Source organism: Pungitius pungitius, chromosome 3 (genome assembly GCF_949316345.1).
Source record: "Pungitius pungitius chromosome 3, fPunPun2.1, whole genome shotgun sequence".
NCBI lineage: Eukaryota > Metazoa > Chordata > Actinopteri > Perciformes > Gasterosteidae > Pungitius > Pungitius pungitius.
In genome coordinates this window covers 28037453-28059888 of record NC_084902.1, presented here as the reverse complement: position 1 = coordinate 28059888, position 22436 = coordinate 28037453, and the positions used below count along the sequence as shown (strand labels likewise).

Below are 22436 nucleotides of genomic sequence, written 5' to 3'. Positions count from 1 at the left end.
CACGGACAGCAGCAGATTAAAAAGCCGAGGAGCAGGGAGGATATGCTGGGCCCATTTGCACGTACAAATGTTGGTTTGACCTCTAATTCTTTGAGGGGCGCATCAAAAAGTTCCTCAAGTTCTCCGCAGGCGGCACTGATTCAGACCACCTCGTCCACAGACTTGCCCCCACGATGCCCACGTGCCTCACTGGGCATGCCCCCCCCCCCTCGCCCCCTTTTCATCCAGCCTGAGGGAAAGGGGCGGCGGGGGGTGAGGGTCACCCAGATTACGCCACATCATACGGCCTATTTACACTCGACACCAAAACAGTACGGCAAACAAGAGTATCGCGCCGCAGCAACGCAAACTGGGCTCGTTGAGGACCGCCGGTCGGTTTCATCCCGTCAGATCATTTTAAGAACGGTCACGTGTTCCTCTGGTCGCCCATGTGACCCCCCCCCCCCCCCGTGCCGCCGACCAATCGGGTTGCGCGATTTGTCCTGGGCAGAGCGAAAGGAAGAGGGGAAAAAAAACAAAAAAACATTTTCCCTTTGCGATTTTTAATCTTGCAACGGCGAAAGTGGTCCTCATCTACTGTATCCTGCGCTACATTAAGGTAAACTATCTCTTTTTGCCCCTTATGAAGATTCCTTTTGGTAGAGTGTAGGTCATGGGGTGCAGTATTTCCATTGGACGCTAGTATTCAAATGTAAAATTATTTTTTTATTATTCTTATTTTTAAAACCTTGTTTCTTGACTTTTACAAGCATCAAACTACTGAAAATTTGCGTGATATACAGTCCCAGGTCAATAATGAATTGCCCCCGAGAACCTTCCGGCGGCCAAGGATCATCTTTTTTGCGCATAATGAGCTGTGACACACAAATTATTGACTCGTTATCTAACGTGGTTATTTTGAGTAAGATCGAGTTAACATTTTCCAAAGTTGTGTTTCGGCGCGTCCAGATGAGGCGACGGCACGCGGCGTGGACGCGTTCGCCTTTTTCCCTGGAGAACAGTCAATTTTATGCTCTGTCGATTTTGCTTTCGGGGGTTCTCCTGATCACCATTGTTTTGGGTGTTGGGCATTTTCGCTTCGATTCAGCGGTTTCATTGTTGAAAAATCAGGGCCGACGAATGAAAACCGGAAGGTCTGCTGTTGACTCGCTCGCTGACCACGGAGCTGGACCGACCTTATTCCACAATAGGATTGATAACACGGCGGTGCGTGCAATTGATACATTTCCCCCCCCCCCCCTCCGCCATCATCATTATTCCAATTACCATCACTGTGATATTAGTGCTGCAGATGGCCTTATTCTCCACTAGTCACAGACCAAAGATGTCATTGGGCATTACCTCACTGGATGAAGAACTCCTTTGTTAGCGTGAATACATATCTATGCTTTAAACAGAGCAACGACGGGGTGGGGGGGGGCGGCTCAGGGAGCGTTCTGCTCGGCGATGGCGTCGCCCGCGGAAGCCGTGACTTTGTGACAAGCGGTGATCTCACGTTACAAAAATTGTGGCAAATCTAAAATGGCCGACTTCGCGGGCGCTCGCCTCCTCCCGCAACATGGTGCGCCGGCCTCGGAGTTCCCTTTACGCTGCCTCGCCGCGACGCCCCCACACGTCAGACTATTCTCGTCCCCGTAGGACCCCCCCGTGAGATCCTCGGCGAGCGGAGAGACTTCGCTGCTGGGATTTGACTCGTGGCGAGGATTTTGGTTGATCGTGATTCAGGCCGAGCCATCAGGGCGCTGGGCTGCTGATGTGGTCTGACAGCTCTTGAGAGCACTGTCATAGCGGCGTATAGCAAGGCCGATGGGGTAGACACACACGCGCCCCCCCCCCCATCCCCGACTCCGCAGCACAACACCGCACCACGTACAACAAAAGCCAGCGCCAGATGAGACGAGAGCTGCTCATACACCGGTAACCTGGAGGTCCTCGCGACTCGGGGGGGGGGGGGGAACTCCACTCCTCAATATTCCTGCAGTTGACATTTATTATTCGTCGCTTTCCTTCTCCTTCTCCCTCTCGCGCCCGTTGCTTTCAGCGCCACAAACTTGGCTCTCGGAGAGAAGAAAACGGATCTGAAGGTGAGAGGTTCCTTCGTGCGGAAGGAAGATGCTTTGAACAGATCTCGTGAAAAACATACGGATCACGAGGTCACCCTCTGCTTCTACACATGAATGCTAATTTCCCTTTTGTTCACCCTTAATTGGAGCACACACACGTACGTGTGGAGATCCACCCGGTTGTGGGTCAGACATATTGGCCTCTGTTTTGCTCCAGATGTTCAGGACTGACTGCATTGCTTCAAGTCTTCTGCCACTCTTACCCTGAAATGCCCATATTATTATTTTTACCGTACGTTAGGATACGGTGCTTATTCTATTGGAGTCATCTACATTTATTTTGCACGTAGTGTGTTGACCACCAATAAACAAGGTGCTTGTATTTGCAGAGAAACAAAGAGGAAGATTTAAAGAGCTCTAACAAATAGTGGAATTGCAGATATAAAGAAAACCTGTGAATTCTCTTTATTAGGTCATTTGTGCACAGTTAACGCAAGGATTAATTGAAATATACTTGAAATATACTGCATTAACGGACACCTTGTCACCACCTTTCACTATACAACAGCCATTTTCTAAACCTACCAAAGGACTCTTGCAAAAAAAGTTAAACAACAAATCATGAAGAAGTTGGCTGTTCAAAGGTCAGAGTTCACACATGCACTTTTTTCAAGTTCTGTGATAATATATTGCACAGAAATGCAATGTGTCCCATTTTTCAATTGGAGACACCGAGGCTCAAATGTCTTTTATGCTTTTGCATTTTTCCTTGAAAAACATCAACAATCCAAAAAAAACAAAAAAGTGTTCTTCAATATGCAAAAAAATGTTCTCCTATAGATTCATTTTGTGAAAGCAGCTCCAGCTCAGGCTGTGGTGTAGTCATGGAGGGTTTTATTTCAAAACATCATACTGACATATCTGTAGATATGTGGATTAGGACGGAACAGATGACAGCGGATTTGGCCTAGATTAGAGGGACGGTCATCCATTTAATGATTTTCCTTACAGGATTTCACATGTCTCGGTCTGTCTGACGGCTCTTCTATTGACAGCAAAACAGATTGTGTAGCGACATGATGCTGTGAAAACATTTTCAATTATTACACAAGATTCTCTTGTCATGCAACTGTTTAAACACAAATACAATTAGTTTATTTATTCCTTTTTTCCCCCCTTTTTTGCTGCATTTTGGTGTTTGACATGCAGTCTGATGATTGGATTTATTCACTTAATCTAAAAAAAAACAAGAATTAATACAATTTCTTTATTTTTTTGACTGAAATTGTATTTAAAATCGTCCCAAAATGTGAATTGCACGTGGAGTTTAGAACAAAATATTCCATTATTAACCTCTAACAATCCAAAGAAAAAACACTTAATTGATCAATCTACAATTTGAGCTTTTATTTGGATTATTTCTAAGCATTTAACATCATATGAATGACTTTGAACTGAATTTAATGGGAAGGTCTCGGCCAAAAGAGAAACAAGTCCCGAACTATTTGTTGTAATAAATGTAGAGGTACACAGTGTGTTTCACCCCTTAAATCTCAAATGTGCCAAAACAAGCCGATGGCTTGAGGAAGACGTCTCCTCCTTAACGTGCTTTAATGAGAAGAAGCAAAAACGTCTTCCTGTTCAAAAATACCGACAAAGCACCATCAATCACTCCAGCACTTTCCTCCAAAGCGTCTTTAAAACACGCGTATCTCCCCTTAACTTTGCTCCGAGTGGTTTTGCATCGTTTACGCATCGGTGGCTCGGCACTAAACCGCATTTCCTCCATTGTGAAGATCACATAAAGAGATCAAAAGAAGAGAGCCGTTAGATTCAAAGTTCTCCAGGAGCAACGCACAAGTCGTCTTGATTCTGTTGCCGAGCGGGCGAAAGGGAGAAAAGGGGAGGCGAATGTAAGGGGGGTAGAGGGGGGAGCCATTTTGTGCTCTACGTTGTCCAGCCGAGCATAAAGCGTGATTAATTCAATAGCCGCCATAGAGGAGGAGGCCAGCAGCACCAACACCGAGCATGACCCACTTTCCCCGTCAGATGTCATGAAAGATTCCCTGCTTTCCCTCTCTGCGCGTTTCTCTCGCTGCCCGATTAACACACCGGAGGTAGATCACAAAAATCAACGCAACGATCACAAGTGGGCACGCATCTTAGGGCGGCGATGGATGCTCATACAGTGGTGAAAGAAATCTGTGCGTTGGAATGACAAATACAAACACATTTGCACGGCGCTTTTAAGCCCATGGGGGCAAATGATTCAAAGGGGGCCTTGACCTAATTCTATTATGCTACAGGACGTATGAGCAGAACACAGTGAGGGAGCACGACTACTCAAACACAGCTCTTGACGTTGACCTGGTTCACCCCGCTCTTGGTGACCTAGATCCTCGGACGGGTTCCTGGGTTCAAGTCGAAGGGGAAGGAGACGTGGGTCCGTCGTCGCGGTGCGAGCGTGGCCAGCGGAAGTCGGTCTGAGCGCGCGGTGCGTTGCTGAAATGAGGGGCCGCATGTACAAAACGATGTGTTACATCACCGCTGACAGAGAGAAATAAACCTTCCGCCGATCCTTCCGAAACCTCAATTTGCAGCCTTGAATACTGCGTCATCAACGACGCTTGGATCCTGTGGTAAATCTTGGAGGGTTTTTTTTGGACCACGCACCCCCCCCCCCCCCCGCCCCCCTTTCCCCTGGAGAGGACCTGCACCGCTGGCTTGGGTCTTAAATCCGGATTAAGGCTTTTTATGTAATCTGGTCTCCTCTGGGAGATTGGAGAGACAGCTGGCAACAGAATCTCTGTCCTTATCTGTGGGACCTCCCTGGCCTCCCACCAACACATCCCTCAGCTCTGCGTGCAGCGTGGATTAGAGGAGCAGTGGTTTCTGGACCACACTCCTTTGCAAAGAAAAGAAGCATTTTAACCACATCTGTGGAGGTTTTTTTTTTTTTTTTTTAAATTCGTAATAATGGAATGACGGCAACAATTCCATTTAGTTCTTCCTGAGATGTGACTCCTGATTTGACCTAAAAAACAACCAGAAAACTGAATATTTACAGCTAATCACCAGACCAATTCAACTATTAAAGAGCTTCAAGTATTAATTATATACAGAATTACAGCAGAATACGTGTGAAGTGTTATTTACGTCACATGATTCATCTTAGTGAAAGTTCAGCTTTAATGAAAACAAGATTTCATGAAGCTTTAAAGAAAATGAAATGAAATCTAAATGATCATGAAAAGCACGACTGTTGCTTTTGACAAAAATGTTGAGGTCATAACGGCTCCTATATGTTCAACCACAATGCACAGACATCTAAACGCTGATAAGAGCGTTTCCTGCCCTGCAGAGGTAGTAGTAGTGAAGTCTGAGCAGCATTCAGGGCGGCGAGATGTTAGATCAGACTCAATGCGAGTCAGGCCTCGCAAGTGAAGTCTTACCTTTTCACTATCCATTAAACGGCGGACCTTAAGGGCCCATCGTTCTGTGGACTAGTTCCAATTATTCCAATTACTCCTTTTCATTGAGACCTAAAAAGCTAATTAGAGATCAAACGGACGGAGGAAAAAAAAAAAAAAAAAGAGATCTCCATCGGCACATAGCAACGATGTCTGATTGGCAGATGGTGACATTATCTGTCGCTTCAGTCAAGGTCAGCTGCTTCAGCTGCTTTTCATATTCACTCGCATTGGTTCCCATTATTAACAGTTGTATCCGTTGTAACCGTTATTAACAGTTGCGTGAAGGTTCATGATGTGAAATAGAGCTCAATTAATATCTTTCAACATGGTATTATAAGTTGTCCTACATATTTACTTGGCACAGAATAAAAATGGAAAATCTCTCACGAATTCATTTTAATTGTCATTTTCACTCCTCTGCTAATATATAAGAATAATGTATTCAAGCGTCCTGGAGATCATTGAGATTTGGTTCCTCTTCATCAAGAGCGATCAACTAAAACAAGGGGAAATGCAACTATCGCTATAAATGCATGATCGGTTTAAAAAAAAAAAAAAAAAAAAAACATTCTTGTGGGATATATGTTTATAAAAAGTTTCCAATGTGGCCTGACCTGTGCAGCAGATTGAGAACAACCAGCTGTCACAGCGGTGGGGGACAGAAGGACGGCGGCACCGCAGCGCCCCCCTGTGGTCGCTTTCTGAACTGAAGTCTCGCTCGCCTAATTACATCACTCTCCAGCCAAAACGAGATGGGTTCAGCTGGAATGGGCTTGATCACATTTATTTATTTATTTTTAAAGAACATGGCGCTCACTGTTCGAGGGCTGGAGAGACATATGTTGACCTACATTCCAGTGGATTTGTTTGTACTCCTCTGTAACACAGAACGTCAAAAAAAATGATGTTTCTACCGCTTCTACAGTTCTCCCGCCTCTCTTTTACAGATCTCAGCCCTCGCCGGTTAATACGATCACAATATCAGTTTAGAAATATGCAACATACAAGAACAAAACTGGAATAAAATATTTTAGCATCCTGCTTTAAAAAAAGACTTGCACTAAAGGACACATTTAGAAAACTTAAAGTCTCGTTGGAGTTTCTCTGTGTCGACAGCAGACACACAGGTCCATGAGATCACATCTCACCAGGTGCATCTGTATCTTTTTCCTGTCTGGCAGGCGACCGGTTGGCTGACTCCACCGTCACACTTCCTCTCTCACGTCACCACGCCCCTTCCTTCACATCCAATCCCGACATGGAGCCCATCAAGGTCCAATCAGAAGGTGGACTGAATGTGACCCTCACCATCAGGCTGCTGATGCACGGCAAGGTACAAAAAACGCCACGCGGCCTCTGGGCTCTCCTGGCACTTTTATTTATACATTATGAGTAAAGAGAGTTTTAAGGCTCCTCATCAAACATTGTTTTCGTTCCTGCAGGAGGTCGGAAGCATCATAGGAAAGGTATTTATCACAGACACAACAAGCAGACCGTGTAAAGCATCATCTCGCCTTGTGGGACTTAAGTCATAATGTGTCATTTTCTCCACCTCCAGAAAGGAGAAACGGTGAAGAAAATGCGTGAGGACGTAAGTGAAACTTCGCAGCAAATACTCTCCACACACTTGTGTGTTTTTCCTCCCGTGACGATGCGCTTTTGTTCCCCTGTAGAGCGGAGCCCGCATCAACATCTCAGAGGGGAATTGCCCCGAGCGGATAGTCACCATCACCGGACCGACCGATGCAATTTTCAAGGCCTTCGCCATGATAGCCTACAAGTTCGAGGAGGTATAACATTGCTCATGTAAACTTACACAGAGTCAACAGGGCCGACAAAGAAAGCTACAAACACGTCATTGTATTTTAATTGATGTAAAAGCAGTTTTTTTAAGAGAGTTGGTTATCGGACAGCAACCAAGGCAGAATAACTAAAGTTAATGTCGCAGAACTGGCCTCTAATGACACATTCAAGGGGACAGTTTCCACCGATGCAGGACACACGCATTCAGCAACGGACCTGTTGTTTTTTGTGCCCTCAGGATATAATCAACTCTATGAGCAACAGTCCGGCCACCAGTAAACCCCCCGTGACCCTGAGGCTGGTGGTGCCGGCCAGCCAGTGCGGCTCCCTCATCGGCAAGGGAGGCTCCAAAATCAAAGAAATGAGAGAGGTACCCTCAAATGTCTACTAATCAATCTACATATCCTAATATAGATTCCGATTGAACACATTTTCCTCCTACCTTCAGTCCACAGGAGCTCAGGTGCAGGTGGCCGGTGACATGCTGCCAAACTCCACGGAGAGAGCAGTGACGATCTCAGGGGCCCCGGAGGCCATCATCCAGTGTGTCAAACAGATATGTGTGGTGATGCTTGAGGTACAGAAGGAAGGGAGGGGAAACGAAGGAAGCGTTATTTAACACTGGACCTAAACATGTTGGATTAAAATGCCTGACATTGAGGACCTTTAAATCAAATAAACTGCCTTTGATTTAATTCACGCTATGAGCGCAAAACACGGGATTCTACGCTGCGAATTACTTCGTGTGAGGGCAATTTGAACAAACTTTGTAACTTCATAACTCAATACAATACATATTTCTGTGATATCATTTCATATATAATGAATTTGATTATTTTTGTAGAGTGACGTCTTTATTTGTCCGTCTGAAAACATCATTGTACTGCAGCACACACACAATACAGTCCAATAGGTACATGTCATAATATGTTATTATCAATGAGCTCCACACTGTAGATGTCTCTCTTTTTCTTGCACCATTAATTTGACCCATCTGCTCAGCCAGTTCTCCATTGGGCCGTCATGATGGCACCAGCCATGGACACTAGGAGATATGTCACATGACTGTAAGTCTGCAGAACGTGGACCGTTTAAAGATATTTAAGAAAGCGCAGTAGTCATCATTATCCAGTTGAAAGGGATGTTCCAGGTTAAATCCAAGTTTAGTCGTGCACTGAACCACGATCTGGACATTCGATGTCAGCATGAGCACACAGTGAAGAGCACCTTTGTGTCACAGGACGTCTTACCTAAAGGCACCGCCCCTCTATGGTCTCACTTTACGCAACACTCTCTCTCTCTCTGTGTGTTCTAACACTCTCTCCACATCTCACCCCTTCTGGCCCCCACTCTCTCTTCCCCCCCCCCCCCCCCCCCCTGCGCTCTCCTCAGTCCCCACCGAAAGGTGCCACCATCCCCTACCGTCCCAAGCCTGCCTCCACCCCTGTCATTTTTTCAGGTGGCCAGGTAAGAGCAGACCCACTGGGGGCGTCCACTGCCAACCTCAGCCTCTTACTGCAGCACCAGCCACTGCCTGTTAGTCACACCAGGTTTTATTCACTCGTCCTCCTTCCCTCACTGCCACCCCCCCCCCGCACCCCCCTCCTACTAGCATGAACCATCCCCGCCGTTGTGCCCTCACTGTCGCCCCTCACCTGCGGCCACTGGAACCAGAAATGGGTTAAAAGAGGCGGGACAACTTACTCTGTAGTCGATGAGGACAGAGGTGGTAAAGATTATTTGGTTCCCTTTGAATACGCCTGTGGGATCATTCTAAAACCACTTAACCAATCATAGCCGACTATTAAAAACAACTCAATGTAACACACAATGTAAAAGTGACCCAGGAAGTAAACACAAGCAAGAAAGGCTAAAGGGAAGCAGCTTAAATCAGGTGAAAGGAAGCTCAATAGAGGAACAACCATGTGGACAGCAGGTCTCACCAATATCATTTTTAAAGCAAAACAACATGCCTTAAATGGAACGTGTTCATTTTTCTCCTCAATGTCTAAGAGATGAAATACAATTTAGCTCAGTTCTGACCTCTGTGGCCCTGAAGCTCACATCCAATAGCTCAAGTCCCATGACCCCCCTCTGCAGACCGCTCCCCCCCCCCCCCCCTGTCCCCTTCCCACCGTCGGATGTCCCTTATTGATTTAGTTCAACTGGATCTGATTGATGAACACTAGGACAGTATGACATAGAGAGCATGACTTTCTAGTAATATGGCTAACATTTTTTTTAAAAACCCAAAAGCTAAGAACATTAGTCTGCATTAGCATGTTTGTGTTGTAGAAATGTTGATTGTTTTCACATTTAGTCCTTTGTTGTGTAGTTTGGCTTGCACCAAATTGATAAGAGCGTAAGTTTCGTTTTTAACGCTACCACATGACCCGGGTATTTGTGTGCTTGCTTCGATGACGTAACGAGATAATAATAAGCTCTTCTCCTCGTGTTTGCAGGCTTATACCATTCAAGGACAGTACGCCATCCCTCATCCAGATGTGAGTGCTGACCCCAACAGGCAGTTAACGCTGCACTCTACATGCATCCACATTTCCCTCCTGGAGTCCGCCTCGTCTCCTCCCCCATATTTATATTTACTTAATATAATATAACCGGTTAATATTAATGTTAATCTCTTCTTCTGACTTGCTTCCTACTTTGTCAAACTTCTGACCGGGCCTTTGTTTGTCACCAAACCTCACCGTGCTCGGCCCGATGGTTTCACTTTCATTCTGAAAAGAAACAACAACCACCTCGGATTGTGCTTTAAGCGACCTGAATGTTACAGTCCTTAAAATGTCAGTTGACGAAAAGCACCCCGATTTAAAATCCTGGAAGTGCTGCTGTTTATTTTTTTAACTCACAGTTCTCAACTCTTTAGGCAGATTCATTTCAATGTCTTCAAAACCACATGAAATGAGTGGCGCAATGAAGCAAACGCTCAGATTTGAAGACTCGCGTAACCCCGCCCACAAGCGTCCATAGTCCAATCACAGTTCAGCAGCCAGAAGTGGCGGGCCTTTGGCCGCGCTGCATTGAAGGCGATGCGTTGCGACGTGAAGAGCTCGCGTGTCTGCCGCGGTTTCTTTGGTCTTTTAAACAGTTCGCTGGTCATCAGCTGGCGAGGGCACAGACCGCGGCGCTACGTTCCCATGCAGAGAAACTGCATCGTGAACCTACGTTCCAAGGGGGGGGGGAAATACGCAAATACGGTTCAAATGGGTTTGTGGAAGTCATCGAGGGAAGGAGGTGCAGGTGGAGGATGGGCGAAAAGATCAGTGAGGATGCTTTTATTGGTGCTTTTTTAATCAGGGAGGAATAAGTGTCCCTCTAAAAACGTCATTGAGGCGCAGTTGGGGTCGAATGAAAACGTAGTTCTGAAGGCCTCCATGAACCTCTTCTCTGTCTCTGCCCTTTACCTGTCTGTGCTGTTACTTCTCCTCAGATCCTCTCTACTCTCGTAGCGTTTCGGGCCACACCAGTGTGTATTTGTGTGCGTCCGTCTGGGTGTGTGTGTGCGTGCGTGCGTGCGTGCGTGTGTGGGTGCGCGTGTCTTAACGATGACCTCATAGCTCTGCTGTCCTCCTCCTCCCCCCCTCAGCAGTTGAGCAAGCTCCACCAGTTGGCTATGCAGCAAACCCCCTTTAACCCCCTCGGACAGACCACCCCTGCCTTCCCCGGTACGTACCCACCTACACGACCACCCTCTTTACCAAAGCTCCTTCTCTCGTTTGTACCTGTAGAGACAAAACACATTCTCTACCTCCTTTTCTTCTCTCTCTCTCTTCCTGTCTCTGTCCTTATTTTTCTTCTTCTCGTCCTTCTCCTCCTAATAGTCTTCTGTGGTGCACCGCCATCTTTGACATGGCCTGCTGGTGGTCTGCTCTTGTTGATGTTGAGGTTTCTTTTCTTTGGTGTTCCCTTAGTATCCTACTTTTAATAAAGCAAATGCCTCAGGTTGTTTTATTTCCCCGACCCCCGCCCCCACCCACCCACCCCCTTTTAGAAGGATAGAATCCAACTTGTTAGGCGATGCGAGTACTAAAAAGAGGGCGTGCACGGTCAGCTCGAGGCTGAGCTGAGACTTTTCCAGTGATACAGAAACGCTGCTGGTCACAAGCAGGGAATGAAAGAAACGCCAGGACTACAGTTGATCAATGTGCCAAACTCTATTTTATGTCCTCCTCTCCCCCCCCCCCCCCCTCCCCTCTTCTCTCCGTGTGCAACCTGTGCCCAGCAGCAGGTCTGGATGCCAGTAACCAGGCCAGTACTCATGAACTCACCATTCCCAATGATGTGAGTACATTAATCAGAACGTGTGCAGTTATTTGTGATTTTCGCCCAAGTGCAAACACACAGTCACCAAAATGATTTGCCAAACAGCTGACTGGGTCAAATTGGCTGTGCGACTGTACCGTACAAACAAACCATGCATTTCCAAATATATTAACTGCTTAAATTCATCGTAAAATCCATTGGCCGCATCGTACAGCAACTCCTCATTAAGTCAATTAAGAGATGTTACCAAGATGAATCCATGAATTGCTGCGCGGGACAGAAACAAATCAGACAGCGATCCAAATTCTACTGCCATCACGGCACAAATGTCTCAGGACCCGAATGTCCAAAGACTGGGTTTTGTTTTCACATCACGTGGCGTCCCGTTGAAGCTTCCAGCGATGCGATCAGACAGCAGATCAGCTGTGACCGCCGAGAACTGTGTAAGAGTGAATGTCCCTAATGGAGAAGACGTGTTGGACCAAAAGTTCTAGCTGAAAAAGACTGGCTTGGACTCACTCAGTGAGTCGAGTCAAATCTCAATGCAGAGTTTTTTCTGGCCATCCTAAATCCAATCCCCATTTTATTCCCAGCTAATAGGCTGCATAATCGGGCGCCAGGGAACCAAAATCAACGAGATCCGTCAGATGTCTGGGGCACAGATCAAAATTGCTAATGCCATGGAAGGGTCATCGGAGCGCCAGATCACCATCACAGGGACCCCCGCCAACATCAGCCTTGCCCAGTACCTCATCAACGCAAGGTGAGACATCGTCGGCCGCTCGAGTCTTGGCCCTCTCCGCCACCAGCGCCCGCCGCGTCTGTACGTTAAATCGCTCACCCGCCAGCGGTCCCCCTACAGGTTCAGAGACGTGGCGGCCATGTGGAACGACCCGACCTCCATGACCACATCCTGAGATGGCTGACCGGCGCCTTCGTTTGGCCCTTTCCAATGACGGACGACTTGCAGACAACCCTGATGAAGCCCTTCGGACTCTGGCTCCGGCTCTCCGAAAACGCTGACCGCCTTCCCGCCCCGGTTCAAAAGTTGTTTATAAAAGTCAGGGAGGGTTGGGCGATCATTTATTGTTTCGGAGAGCCAAATTAAAAACACACAAAAAAAAAAAAAATAGTTACAAAAAAGGATTTCTCTGTTAGCTTTTTTTTTTTAGACAACTGTTAAAGCATGTTGAATGTTTATTAGGAACAACTTGTGTTCAGCTTTTTCTTCTTCTCTCTATTTATTGCTTTCTCTTTTCTCACTGTCAGTGCTGCGTCATCATGAAAAGTATAATCTTGTGAGATTGCGCATTTTTGTAGAACGTAGTTATTTGCATATTACAGCCGCGCAGTGATGCTATCGGCAGAGTGTGTGGTGGGATGTAGCCAAAGTATCAAATTTTGAGAATATATTTTGAAAAGAAAAGATTTTGGACCGTTCTCTTTTGTCCCAATTTGCATTTCTGTGTACTCGCGAATCCAATCTCTACCCACAACTCTTTGCTGCATCACATGACCTTTCCAAGCCAATGGTATCACTCCTGGAGCCTCCCTTCTCGGGTTCGTTTCCCATATTTGCATTATTGCATGTGTTCAATGTCGTGTCGTTGTGCGTTTCAGTAAACGTGTCCCTTCACATGTTAGCATTACACCTCCGTGCTCCCGCTCTTTTCCCAAAAACTTTTCTCAACATTTTTGGCCATACGCGTCTAGTCCTACTTCCTGACCGAACAAGAAACTTTCCGACATAGCCTCCTTCTATCGACACCGATTTTTAGTATTTAGATGCATGAATGGCAATTAGTGAAAAATCAGTGGCTAAAAAAAACACCAACTGAAGTTAAAATGATTGTTTACTAACTTATTATTATACTGTATCGGTTTTTGTACGAGGACCTTTGTGATTTAGCACATCGGTCGACTACGCGGCGCTCATGCAATAGACTACTCAACACTTTACTCCGGACCGCCTCCGGCGCGGGAGGGGATTGGTTGGACTTAAAAAGCCGAGAGTTGCGGCGTCCAAACCGCTCGGCTTCCTTCCCTCGCGGCGGAGACATTTCGGAAGGTCCTTCTGAGAGGGAACGAAGCCGACTCGTCGTCGTTTGGGTGGAGCCGAAATGGCGTCTCTTTGGGCCATGGAATGTTCAGGGGTTCATGGGGGGGGGGGGGGGGGGGCACGGGGTCTGGTCGGACGTGATCACTCAGTCTCTTTTTCAAGATTGTTCATCTCGTCTTTTTGGTTGATTTGACGCTTTAGGTTTGAATGTCTTTTTATTGTCAGCAACTACATTGTTTTTATTTGAAAAGAGGGCAGGTCGGACGACGATTCCTGCTTCACTGGTTTCCAGTAAAAAACCAGGATGTATTTGTTCATGGTGGTGCACATATGACTCATTAGATGTTGATCATGAAACATACGCTAAGTTAGTTTTGTTGTATAATTTGAAAGGGGGGTGTGGGTGATGTTTGGTATGGTTCAGTATTTCAACCATCCCTCGTGTCTTTTAACAATGAGGATGCGCTAAAATATTATTGGACAGCTTGAGGCTTCTCATTACCGATCAACTGAGCTCAATTGAGTTTTGACACAATACAGCTGTTGAATGTTATTGTCGAATTGTCCAACATTCTAAATAAGTGTCTCAATACCAGTAACTCAGTTTTATTTCTAGTAGCCTAGGTTACGTTTAAAAGGAAACGTTTGACATTTTGTAAAATGTGAATCAACTCAATCAACATATTTGAATAGTTTGATCTTTCCAGTATCTTTGGGTCTTAAGCGCTTTGATGACATTAATGTTATTATATAAATGGGAAATGCTGTATTGCTATACTGAACCATGCATAGTCAATGATTATTCTGCAATAATTCTTACATTTTGATGTGAACTCAAGTAGTAGTGCTAGCATTGAAATTACAAATTTGTGTTTTTTATTTTGAGTTGTCATAGCTTGTACAGTTGTCATTTGACAAACATTCCCATTTAAGTACAATTAAACTATGTTTTAGAACAGTTACCTAATACCTAAGAGGGCATTCTTTACCTACAGTACTGTGACAGTAGAGAACGTCCTCAAGGGTGTTATGGCTTTTATACAACTGTTATCAGTGCATGTGTACCAAACATTTTACTCAAATTAGTACACATTTTATAAGCATTTAAAACATAGAAAAACAAGGATTGCTAATTCCAATCAGCCCAGTTGGTGCGGGCATTTGACAAAGATCTTGTTGTGTGATATGAATTTGGTTGCTATGGCGGTGTGATTTCAATAACAGCGATATTCATGTTTTACTCAATGTTTGAAAACTGTATTTATATTTGTGTATGCCTGAGTATACTACAACTTTGAAACAAACTGCAATTAATGCAATAATAGGGTGCAATGTGCAATCATTTATTCAGTTATTAGCATAGATACAGGAGAGCTGTGCAGCTTATTTGGAAGACTTAAAAAAAATAAAAATAGGACTTTCCATGTGGCAGCAACAGCAGGAAAAAAAAGAATGAAGACATGTTTTTTTCAGATTTTTTTTGTGTGTATTGCAGTTTGGGAGAAAAAAAGTTATAGAACTTCGTAACTATTTTTGATTGATTTATTTGCTATGTGCAGATCTATATTAGTTGTGAGTAATTACATAGGTTTTAATTTCAAAGTGTTGGTAAGTATTAAATCAAATAAAGTTTCTTTTTTCTTTTTCTTTCTGTGACTTGTTTTTCCTCATTTCTTTTTGCTGCCTCTTAGAATACGAATGACCTCAGATTGTTTCTACGTGATCCTTGTGGACACATTGAGGCCGAATGGAACCATGAGCCAAGATGAGCTGTCTCGAGCAAAAATACCCCTGGGGAGATTCGCATATTTATTGAACACAGTTAATTATGGGATGGCAAAGAGATTATGGTAACGCCATGATGCGGTTTAAATAATAATCCAAAGAATTTGCTGTCAAAAGAAGAACCTTTGTCCGATTATTATGTGGAAGTACGCATACAAAATTAAGAATATCATAAAGCAGTATTATATATTCATGCCAATTAGAGAATTTGACACACCCTCATTTAGCCATGCAGGATCAAAGTCAATGTGTCAGTTGGTTAGATGCCTGGAATAAGGTCAGAGGTTGAATCATGCTTCAGAGACCTTCTTTTGTAGTTTCCTATGCAACTGTATACACACAAATCTATTGCTCAAACCCAACTCAACTTTGAAACTTTGTTACTATGCAAAAAAACGGCTAAAGAACAAATTCTCCCCAAAAATGGCACCTTCAAATGAAGTGGTCAACGCAATATGCTTCAGGCCCCAATTTACCTCCAATAACAGTTCAAAAAGGGTTTGACCGACTGGGCTCGCCGCCTCCCCCCCCCCCCTGCGTTGGCTTGCCATCAACGTTTGGAGCGGCTCCACGCCATCACTCAGCAACGCTGTAAGCTACTTACAGACGACCTTCTCCATAATGCAAAAGACTGATGTCAAAGCAATGAGGGGGAGGGGGATGGGTGGGGGGGGGGGGCGGTCGACATCAAAAAAGTGCGACGACACGCGAGTTGCTTTTGCTCTCGGGTCGCTTGGCATCCAAAGCAATTGTAAAGCGGAGCGAGCGATGCAATGTCAGGTTGTCTCTGCATTATCGAATGTAGCGAGCGTGGCTTTGAAGAGGTCAACGCAGACGCCCGCAGGGCCGCGCAGTGCTGCTTTTCGCAGGGGGTCTCCACAAGGTCATCTGGAGCAACGCAGGGGAACCGCAGACGGGGGATGTTGAAGATGTGGCTGATACAGATGTTTGACATGTGGATGTCAAACATCTGTAAAAGAATGGGGACAGTCCGTAAGGAAGGTCCCCACGAAAATCGGCTCAGCTGCACATGGTTTGGAGGAGGAGCAGGAATTCACCTAGGATGGGTCAGGACGTCTGCCAGGAGTGAGATTAGTGCGGGTGTTCAACCACTGGCTTGGCAGGTTCTCTTAAGTATCCTAAACGTCGGAGAGCAGGAAGCGGCTCTCTTGGCTGGGACGCGGACAGGAGGAGGAGGCTCTGGGATGCGGTCACAATAAAAAGCAAACCCGAAACGCTTCAGCTGACAATGCAATCAACGATTGCGCCTCTCAGCTAAATTGACTGGGCTGAACTCTGCCCATTTTAATCACGTGGCGGCTTTGCAAAGAGCCCGCTGCGCTCAGGTGACCTTTGTGTCCCTGCGACGCAGCCGGGAGCACCTTCGTCTGCACGGCTGTATACAGGGGACCTCCATGGGGGGGGGGGGGGGGGGGACAATTTTTAGTCAAGTTTGATGAAGAATGATGATGCGACAGGAGGCGGGAAACCATCGGGAAGCGGAGCGCGGGAGGCACAGCGGACATTGTTCATTTAGTCTTGTGAACTTCAGAAATGATGCTCATTGCAAGTAAGTCGAGATTAAACCCGTTGCGCCGAAAGTCACTTCTGGATTTTGAAAGAAACATTATGTTGTTGGACAATTGAAGAAAATAATGATTACAGTTGGACAAAGTTCTGAAATATTTTCCCTGCGCTTATTCAGATTGAGTTCATTTAGCATCAAGATCTTAAACATATTGCAGAAAAACAGAAACTAAATCCCTCTGGAATTTTTGCTTAATAAGGCAATTAGTATAAAAATGTACTCTAATTATATTATTAAGTATAATTAAGTTATTAAATTCTCATTTATTGATATAAATGATAGCGTAATTAGTCCCCTTTAGTGCATCCTTAAAAGTGATTAACATCTGAATGGGGCAAAGATTACATCGATATAATTACACTGATTATGCCTGATGAACACGTGAGTTTGCAGGACTGGAGATTTTACCGGTGTGACAGTTGGAGCCTCGGTCGGTGCCGCCGGTGACCCGCCGCTTCAGATCCCGTTTGACGGAGTGAGGAGGGAGAAACGGGACCACGCGTTGCAACCCGCTGCGCCTCTGCGCACATCTGCTGCATCTGCAGGGGATCACACAGCTGGATCCGCTGGAGTCCTGGTCGGGATGGGATCTCCGGATAGTCCCGCGCTGCTATTTGGAAAGGACGATTTTCGAGTTTGATTTATTGCAGCACATTTAATCGCAGACGAAGAAGAACACCCCCCCCCCCCCCCGCACGCACGCTCCCGTGGATGCACGCCGAGAGGAACCGGACAGAGTTGAGCCACCGGGTAGGTGTCGACCCAAATGACGATGTGTAAGCTCACTATTGCTGCGGTGGATTTTAATCCATTAAGTTAATGGACTGCATCATTGGCTGATAGATTTACAAGTTATTTCAGGATTATAGATCGTGGTTTGAAGTTATTTATTATGACAGCCAAAAAATGATGTGCAAGAACTTTTAATTTTTTTAAGTGAATTGCAAGAAATTGGCTGCAATCATTCACTTTCCCCTTTTGATTAATCGTCCAATTAGTTTACAGATTGATTTCTCGCTTATTTCAGTTGATGCGGGATGTTGTAAAAACTGACATCTTCAAAAAGCCAAAACCCAACAAATGTATTTTATCAAAATCATTAATTCTATAATTAATCCTTGCCTTTATTATCAATTTTGTTCCCCATTTCTATGATATTCCTTTGCTTCTTTATAACAGCAACATTTAGCTTGTTATTGAAGTAATTAGAAACCAGCTCTGAACAGCGGACATTCATCACTCACAAACCTGATTATCAGATTATTTGTTGCACTTTTAATTCAGACTCTGACCGTTACTGCTCTGTCCGTGTTAAACAGTTTTTATTTAATCCCAAATCAGTCCTTGAAAGTTCATCTGCTGCACATTGATGAGCTCAAACCTTGTTTGATGGCATCTTTAGGGACAGATGCTGAGCAAAAGGATTCATACATAAGATTGTTCTGATAGCGTTGAGCTTTGCTCCAAGGAGGATGCCTTAAGGGGCCGAGGGCATAAAATGTGCCACAAAACATACCAAAGAATTACATACAAATGATCACGTGAGTTTTAGAGGCAGCACATCCAACAAATTTAATCATGACCGTGACCTTTGTCTCTCCATCTTTCTATCCTCAGGTTTCTTCCAATCATCCAGAAACACAGGCCCCTCCCACCCCGGATACACACCTATGACCAGGCTTCCGGCTGCTTTACGTTAAATGATGAGCAAAAAGTTCACATTGACTGTTAAAAAGGTCCCCTGAGTATCCGACTGGGGCCCGACATGAAAAACAAAAATAAGTGACAATACCAAGACAGAAGGGTCCAGTAAAAAAAAAAAAACCCGCGGGGTGGTCCGAGCGCCACTGACCACTGCACCGTCTGATACGCATCGCCCATGCAGACCTCCTGAGTTATCTCAGCCTGTCAATGGGGGCCTCTGGCTGGCCTCGTCCCAAGCCTCCCTCCCTGTTGCTGGCGGGAGCCCTGTGGCTTCTGTGCGGGGCCGCGTCCGCGTGCCCTCACAGCTGCCACTGCGCCGACAGGGGCGGCGCGGTGGTGGTGCAGTGCACCTCGCGCAGCCTGGAGGGCATCCCGCCGAACTTGCCCAAGGACACCGCCGTCCTCCTGCTTTCGTCCAACCGGATCGCAAGCGTCCCGCGGGACGCCCTCGCGGGCCTCCACCGCCTCAGGGAACTGGACCTCTCTCACAACGCCGTCGAAAGCGTGGACGCCGGCGCCTTTGAAGGCGTCTCGGCGAGCCTGCGGACTTTGGACCTGTCGAACAACCAGCTCAGCGGCCTCCCCAAGGACACCTTTGCCAAGCTGCACGCCCGCGTCCGACTGTCCCACAACCCCTGGCACTGCGACTGCGCTCTGCAGGAGGTGCTGAGGGAGCTGAGGCTCGACCCGGAGACGGTGAACGACGTCAGCTGCTCCACGTCGGTGCAGGGGGAGTACGTGGGACAGGCCGTGACCCGGGTCCTGGACTCCGGGGTCAACTTTTGCAATTTCCACCACAAGACCACGGACCTGGCCATGTTTGTGGCCATGTTCTGCTGGTTCTCCATGGTGACGGCCTACATAGTTTACTACATCAAACACAACCAGGAGGATGCCAGGAGACACATGGAGTACCTCAAGTCCCTGCCCAGTGCGCCCCCCCCCCCCCCCCCCTTAGCAAGGACTACGACACAGCCAGCAGTGGGTTTTAGTGTAGTTTAAGATGTAAAACTGCGGTATGCTGGTTACTGTATAAAAATATGTCTCTCATAAACGAATTAAAACATTAGTTTAGTTCCTTATGAATATTATACTTTACCACAAATGCAACACAATGGTTCTTGTTAAAATTTGTTCAAATAATTAAATAATAAAAGCAAAACTAAAAGCAGAAGCTTAAAGACAAATACGTGTGGCAACATACATTTCTCAGGGTGGACTAGTTCTAAAATAAAAAGTACAAATAAATACTGTTTGTGGAGTTTATTGTTCATTCTGATGTTTGTTTAAATGCACATGGTTGTTAATAGAAGGTAGATGCCATCATATTGTTGGGTTAACGACACACACACACACACACACACACACGATGAAAAATTGCCACAGCTCCAAATGTGGAAGCCATACATCTTCACAGATCTGCATGAGGCAGAATATTAATACGTTTCTCACATCCCAAAAATAGTTTTATCCAACGAACAGTTCAAATCAATAAATCTAACGAGCTAACGTGTGGAAGCATTTCTTGGGGCTGATGATGTGACCTTTGAGCCGGGAGTCTGAAAAGATTTCCACACAAATGCGCCGTCGAGGAACATTCTTTTATCTTTGAGATGAAAATACTCTTCGTGTTGTGTCTTGGCAAAATAACTTTGAAAAAAAAAGACGCTTGAGTTTATTAAAGTCACACGGGCCTGAAGTGGCCGGTGCCAGAAGGGACGCACATCAAGAGGAGACTCAAAATAAAAACAAAACGGCAAAGAGTGATGAAAAGAGACACAAAAGGGACAAAATGAACATTCGCAAAGTATTTCAATGACGGCTGTTACCATGGAAAATTAAAAATCCAATTGATAGGATGAAATTGGGTTGGCTGTAGTTTGTGGTATTCTAAATCCTCTTGAGAAGTCACGTAGGCGGAGGAGGTCAAACCCTCATTCAGCTCTTGATCGAGTCCATAACAGAAAACGTCTGCTCAATACGTGCAGTTAAGCAAGCTCAGCATTTTTCTTTAGCAAACTTTAGCCTTCCAGCGGAGAAAAAGCAACTACCCGGATGTGGGGGGGGGGGGGATATTCCCGGAAGTAAACCCAAACTCCGATGGCTTGGATCGTCTGGGATCCAGTTTGCTTTCCTTTGACTACATCCGTGTTCTCAACACACCTGCACACAGGCACAGGGTACTGACCTTGCGGCTTCGACGTCGTCATTCCTCCAGTCGAACGGGCGCAACGTTAATCACAGTCCACGCGCCACTTTGTTTCACACGCCCCGAGGGCCGTGGCACACATCGCAATCAACCAAATGCCAGTAATTGGCCGGGTGCGGTTGAGGTCAGAGGAACGAGTGGCCCTTCATTAGCGCTACGTACGCGGCAAAAGGAAACGGCTCGCGTCTGTATTCTTTAACACTCCCAGACGTGCAAATTAAAAAAGGTTGGTTATGCAATATGTAGAGATACGACTTATTCAACACAATCTCCCGGGGTCCTCCTTTTTTTTTTCTCTATACCAGACTGTTGCATGCGGGACATTTCGTAAACATTGATGGCGAGCGAAAGGCACGTTTGTTCCTCAAATTGACCACAGATTATATTCCCAAATAGGGCACAAAACGTGAAGCCACAGGAACAAAAGTCTCTAAATCATCCGAGGGTTCTCTTCATTTTTTGGCAATCAGTATGTTAATAGCAATCGGCACAGTCTCTTTGATTAATGGTATTCGACCTTTATGGAGATTTAGTACATTTGCATATTACGTCAGCCAACCTCTGTCTCCACACAATGACCTCCCGTAAACCAGAAAACATCAGCAGGCTAATGAGTGCAGGCTTGTAGGTTTCACTGCCTCACAGTCAGGATCTCTTTAAGTGAACCAAATGATCTCAGCTACTTAATCAGCAAAACAAATTACACTATTAAGATACAGTTCACCCGATGAAAGATTTTTTTTTTACACGTAAACAAACTCACCATCAACAGCAGCTGTTAAGCTTCAGTCAATTTCCCTTTCTTTCTTTCTCTTTCTTTCTTTCTTCACGAACACGCTCAAGAGGATTCGTGTGAATCCCCTCATCACTTCCTGCTTGAGGTGGTGTTCCCCACGTGGAGTCCTCACTGATTTAGAGCAGCTCTCACACACCTGACGCAATTAAAAAACGGCCCTCCCGTGATCGGATCAGCTGCAGCTTTCAGGCGTCGTTGTCTTAATGTGGTGTGAACGTGTGGTGAATAAGTGGAACCGGGTGCCTGTGTCCTAATGCTCCGAGCTGTGTAAAAAAAAGAAAAAGAAAACACCATACCAGTGCTAAGTGTTCCTCTGCAGAGTAAAATGTGTAACATCCCGCTGCTTACATCATCCTAATCTCTTCCTCCTCCAACTGTTCTCGGGTCACATGTGTGCAGATGTTTAAATTGAGTGACAGTACTGCGACACGCACCCTTTCTCAAGCCTCGGGAATCAGGAAGCGATACAGCCTTCCTCTGGACCAGTTCAAGACTTCTTGTTATATTTGTCCTCAGGAAAAGTAGTCCTACCTCCGGCGCTGTAATTGGGCGTCGTCAGCTTAGATGGAAGGCTGACTTGATCCTCTTTGACCTTACTGGTTATTGGAGGATTTGCACCCTCACGCTGTCAAAGTCAAGGGCACGGACCGCCACACTTTCGACAAGTGTGAG

General features: G+C 45.7%; 1 protein-coding gene and 1 pseudogene across 1 annotated transcript; both read left to right on the top strand.

Annotated features, from left to right (window-relative positions):
* The first annotated feature begins 537 nt into the window (after positions 1–537).
* Positions 538–13770, top strand: LOC119220775 (poly(rC)-binding protein 3-like). Its single transcript, XM_062561605.1, has 13 exons — positions 538–598; positions 6718–6869; positions 6979–7002; positions 7095–7127; positions 7210–7326; positions 7578–7709; positions 7788–7916; positions 8732–8875; positions 9802–9847; positions 10918–11025; positions 11586–11641; positions 12217–12386; positions 12486–13770. Exons 2-13 carry the CDS (start codon positions 6795–6797, stop codon positions 12538–12540), a joined length of 1089 nt encoding a protein of 362 aa, XP_062417589.1. The 5' UTR covers positions 538–598; positions 6718–6794; the 3' UTR covers positions 12541–13770.
* A 5196-nt stretch (positions 13771–18966) lies between these two features.
* LOC119216453 (leucine-rich repeat-containing protein 3-like) lies at positions 18967–19751 on the top strand (annotated as a pseudogene).
* The last annotated feature ends 2685 nt before the right edge of the window (positions 19752–22436 follow it).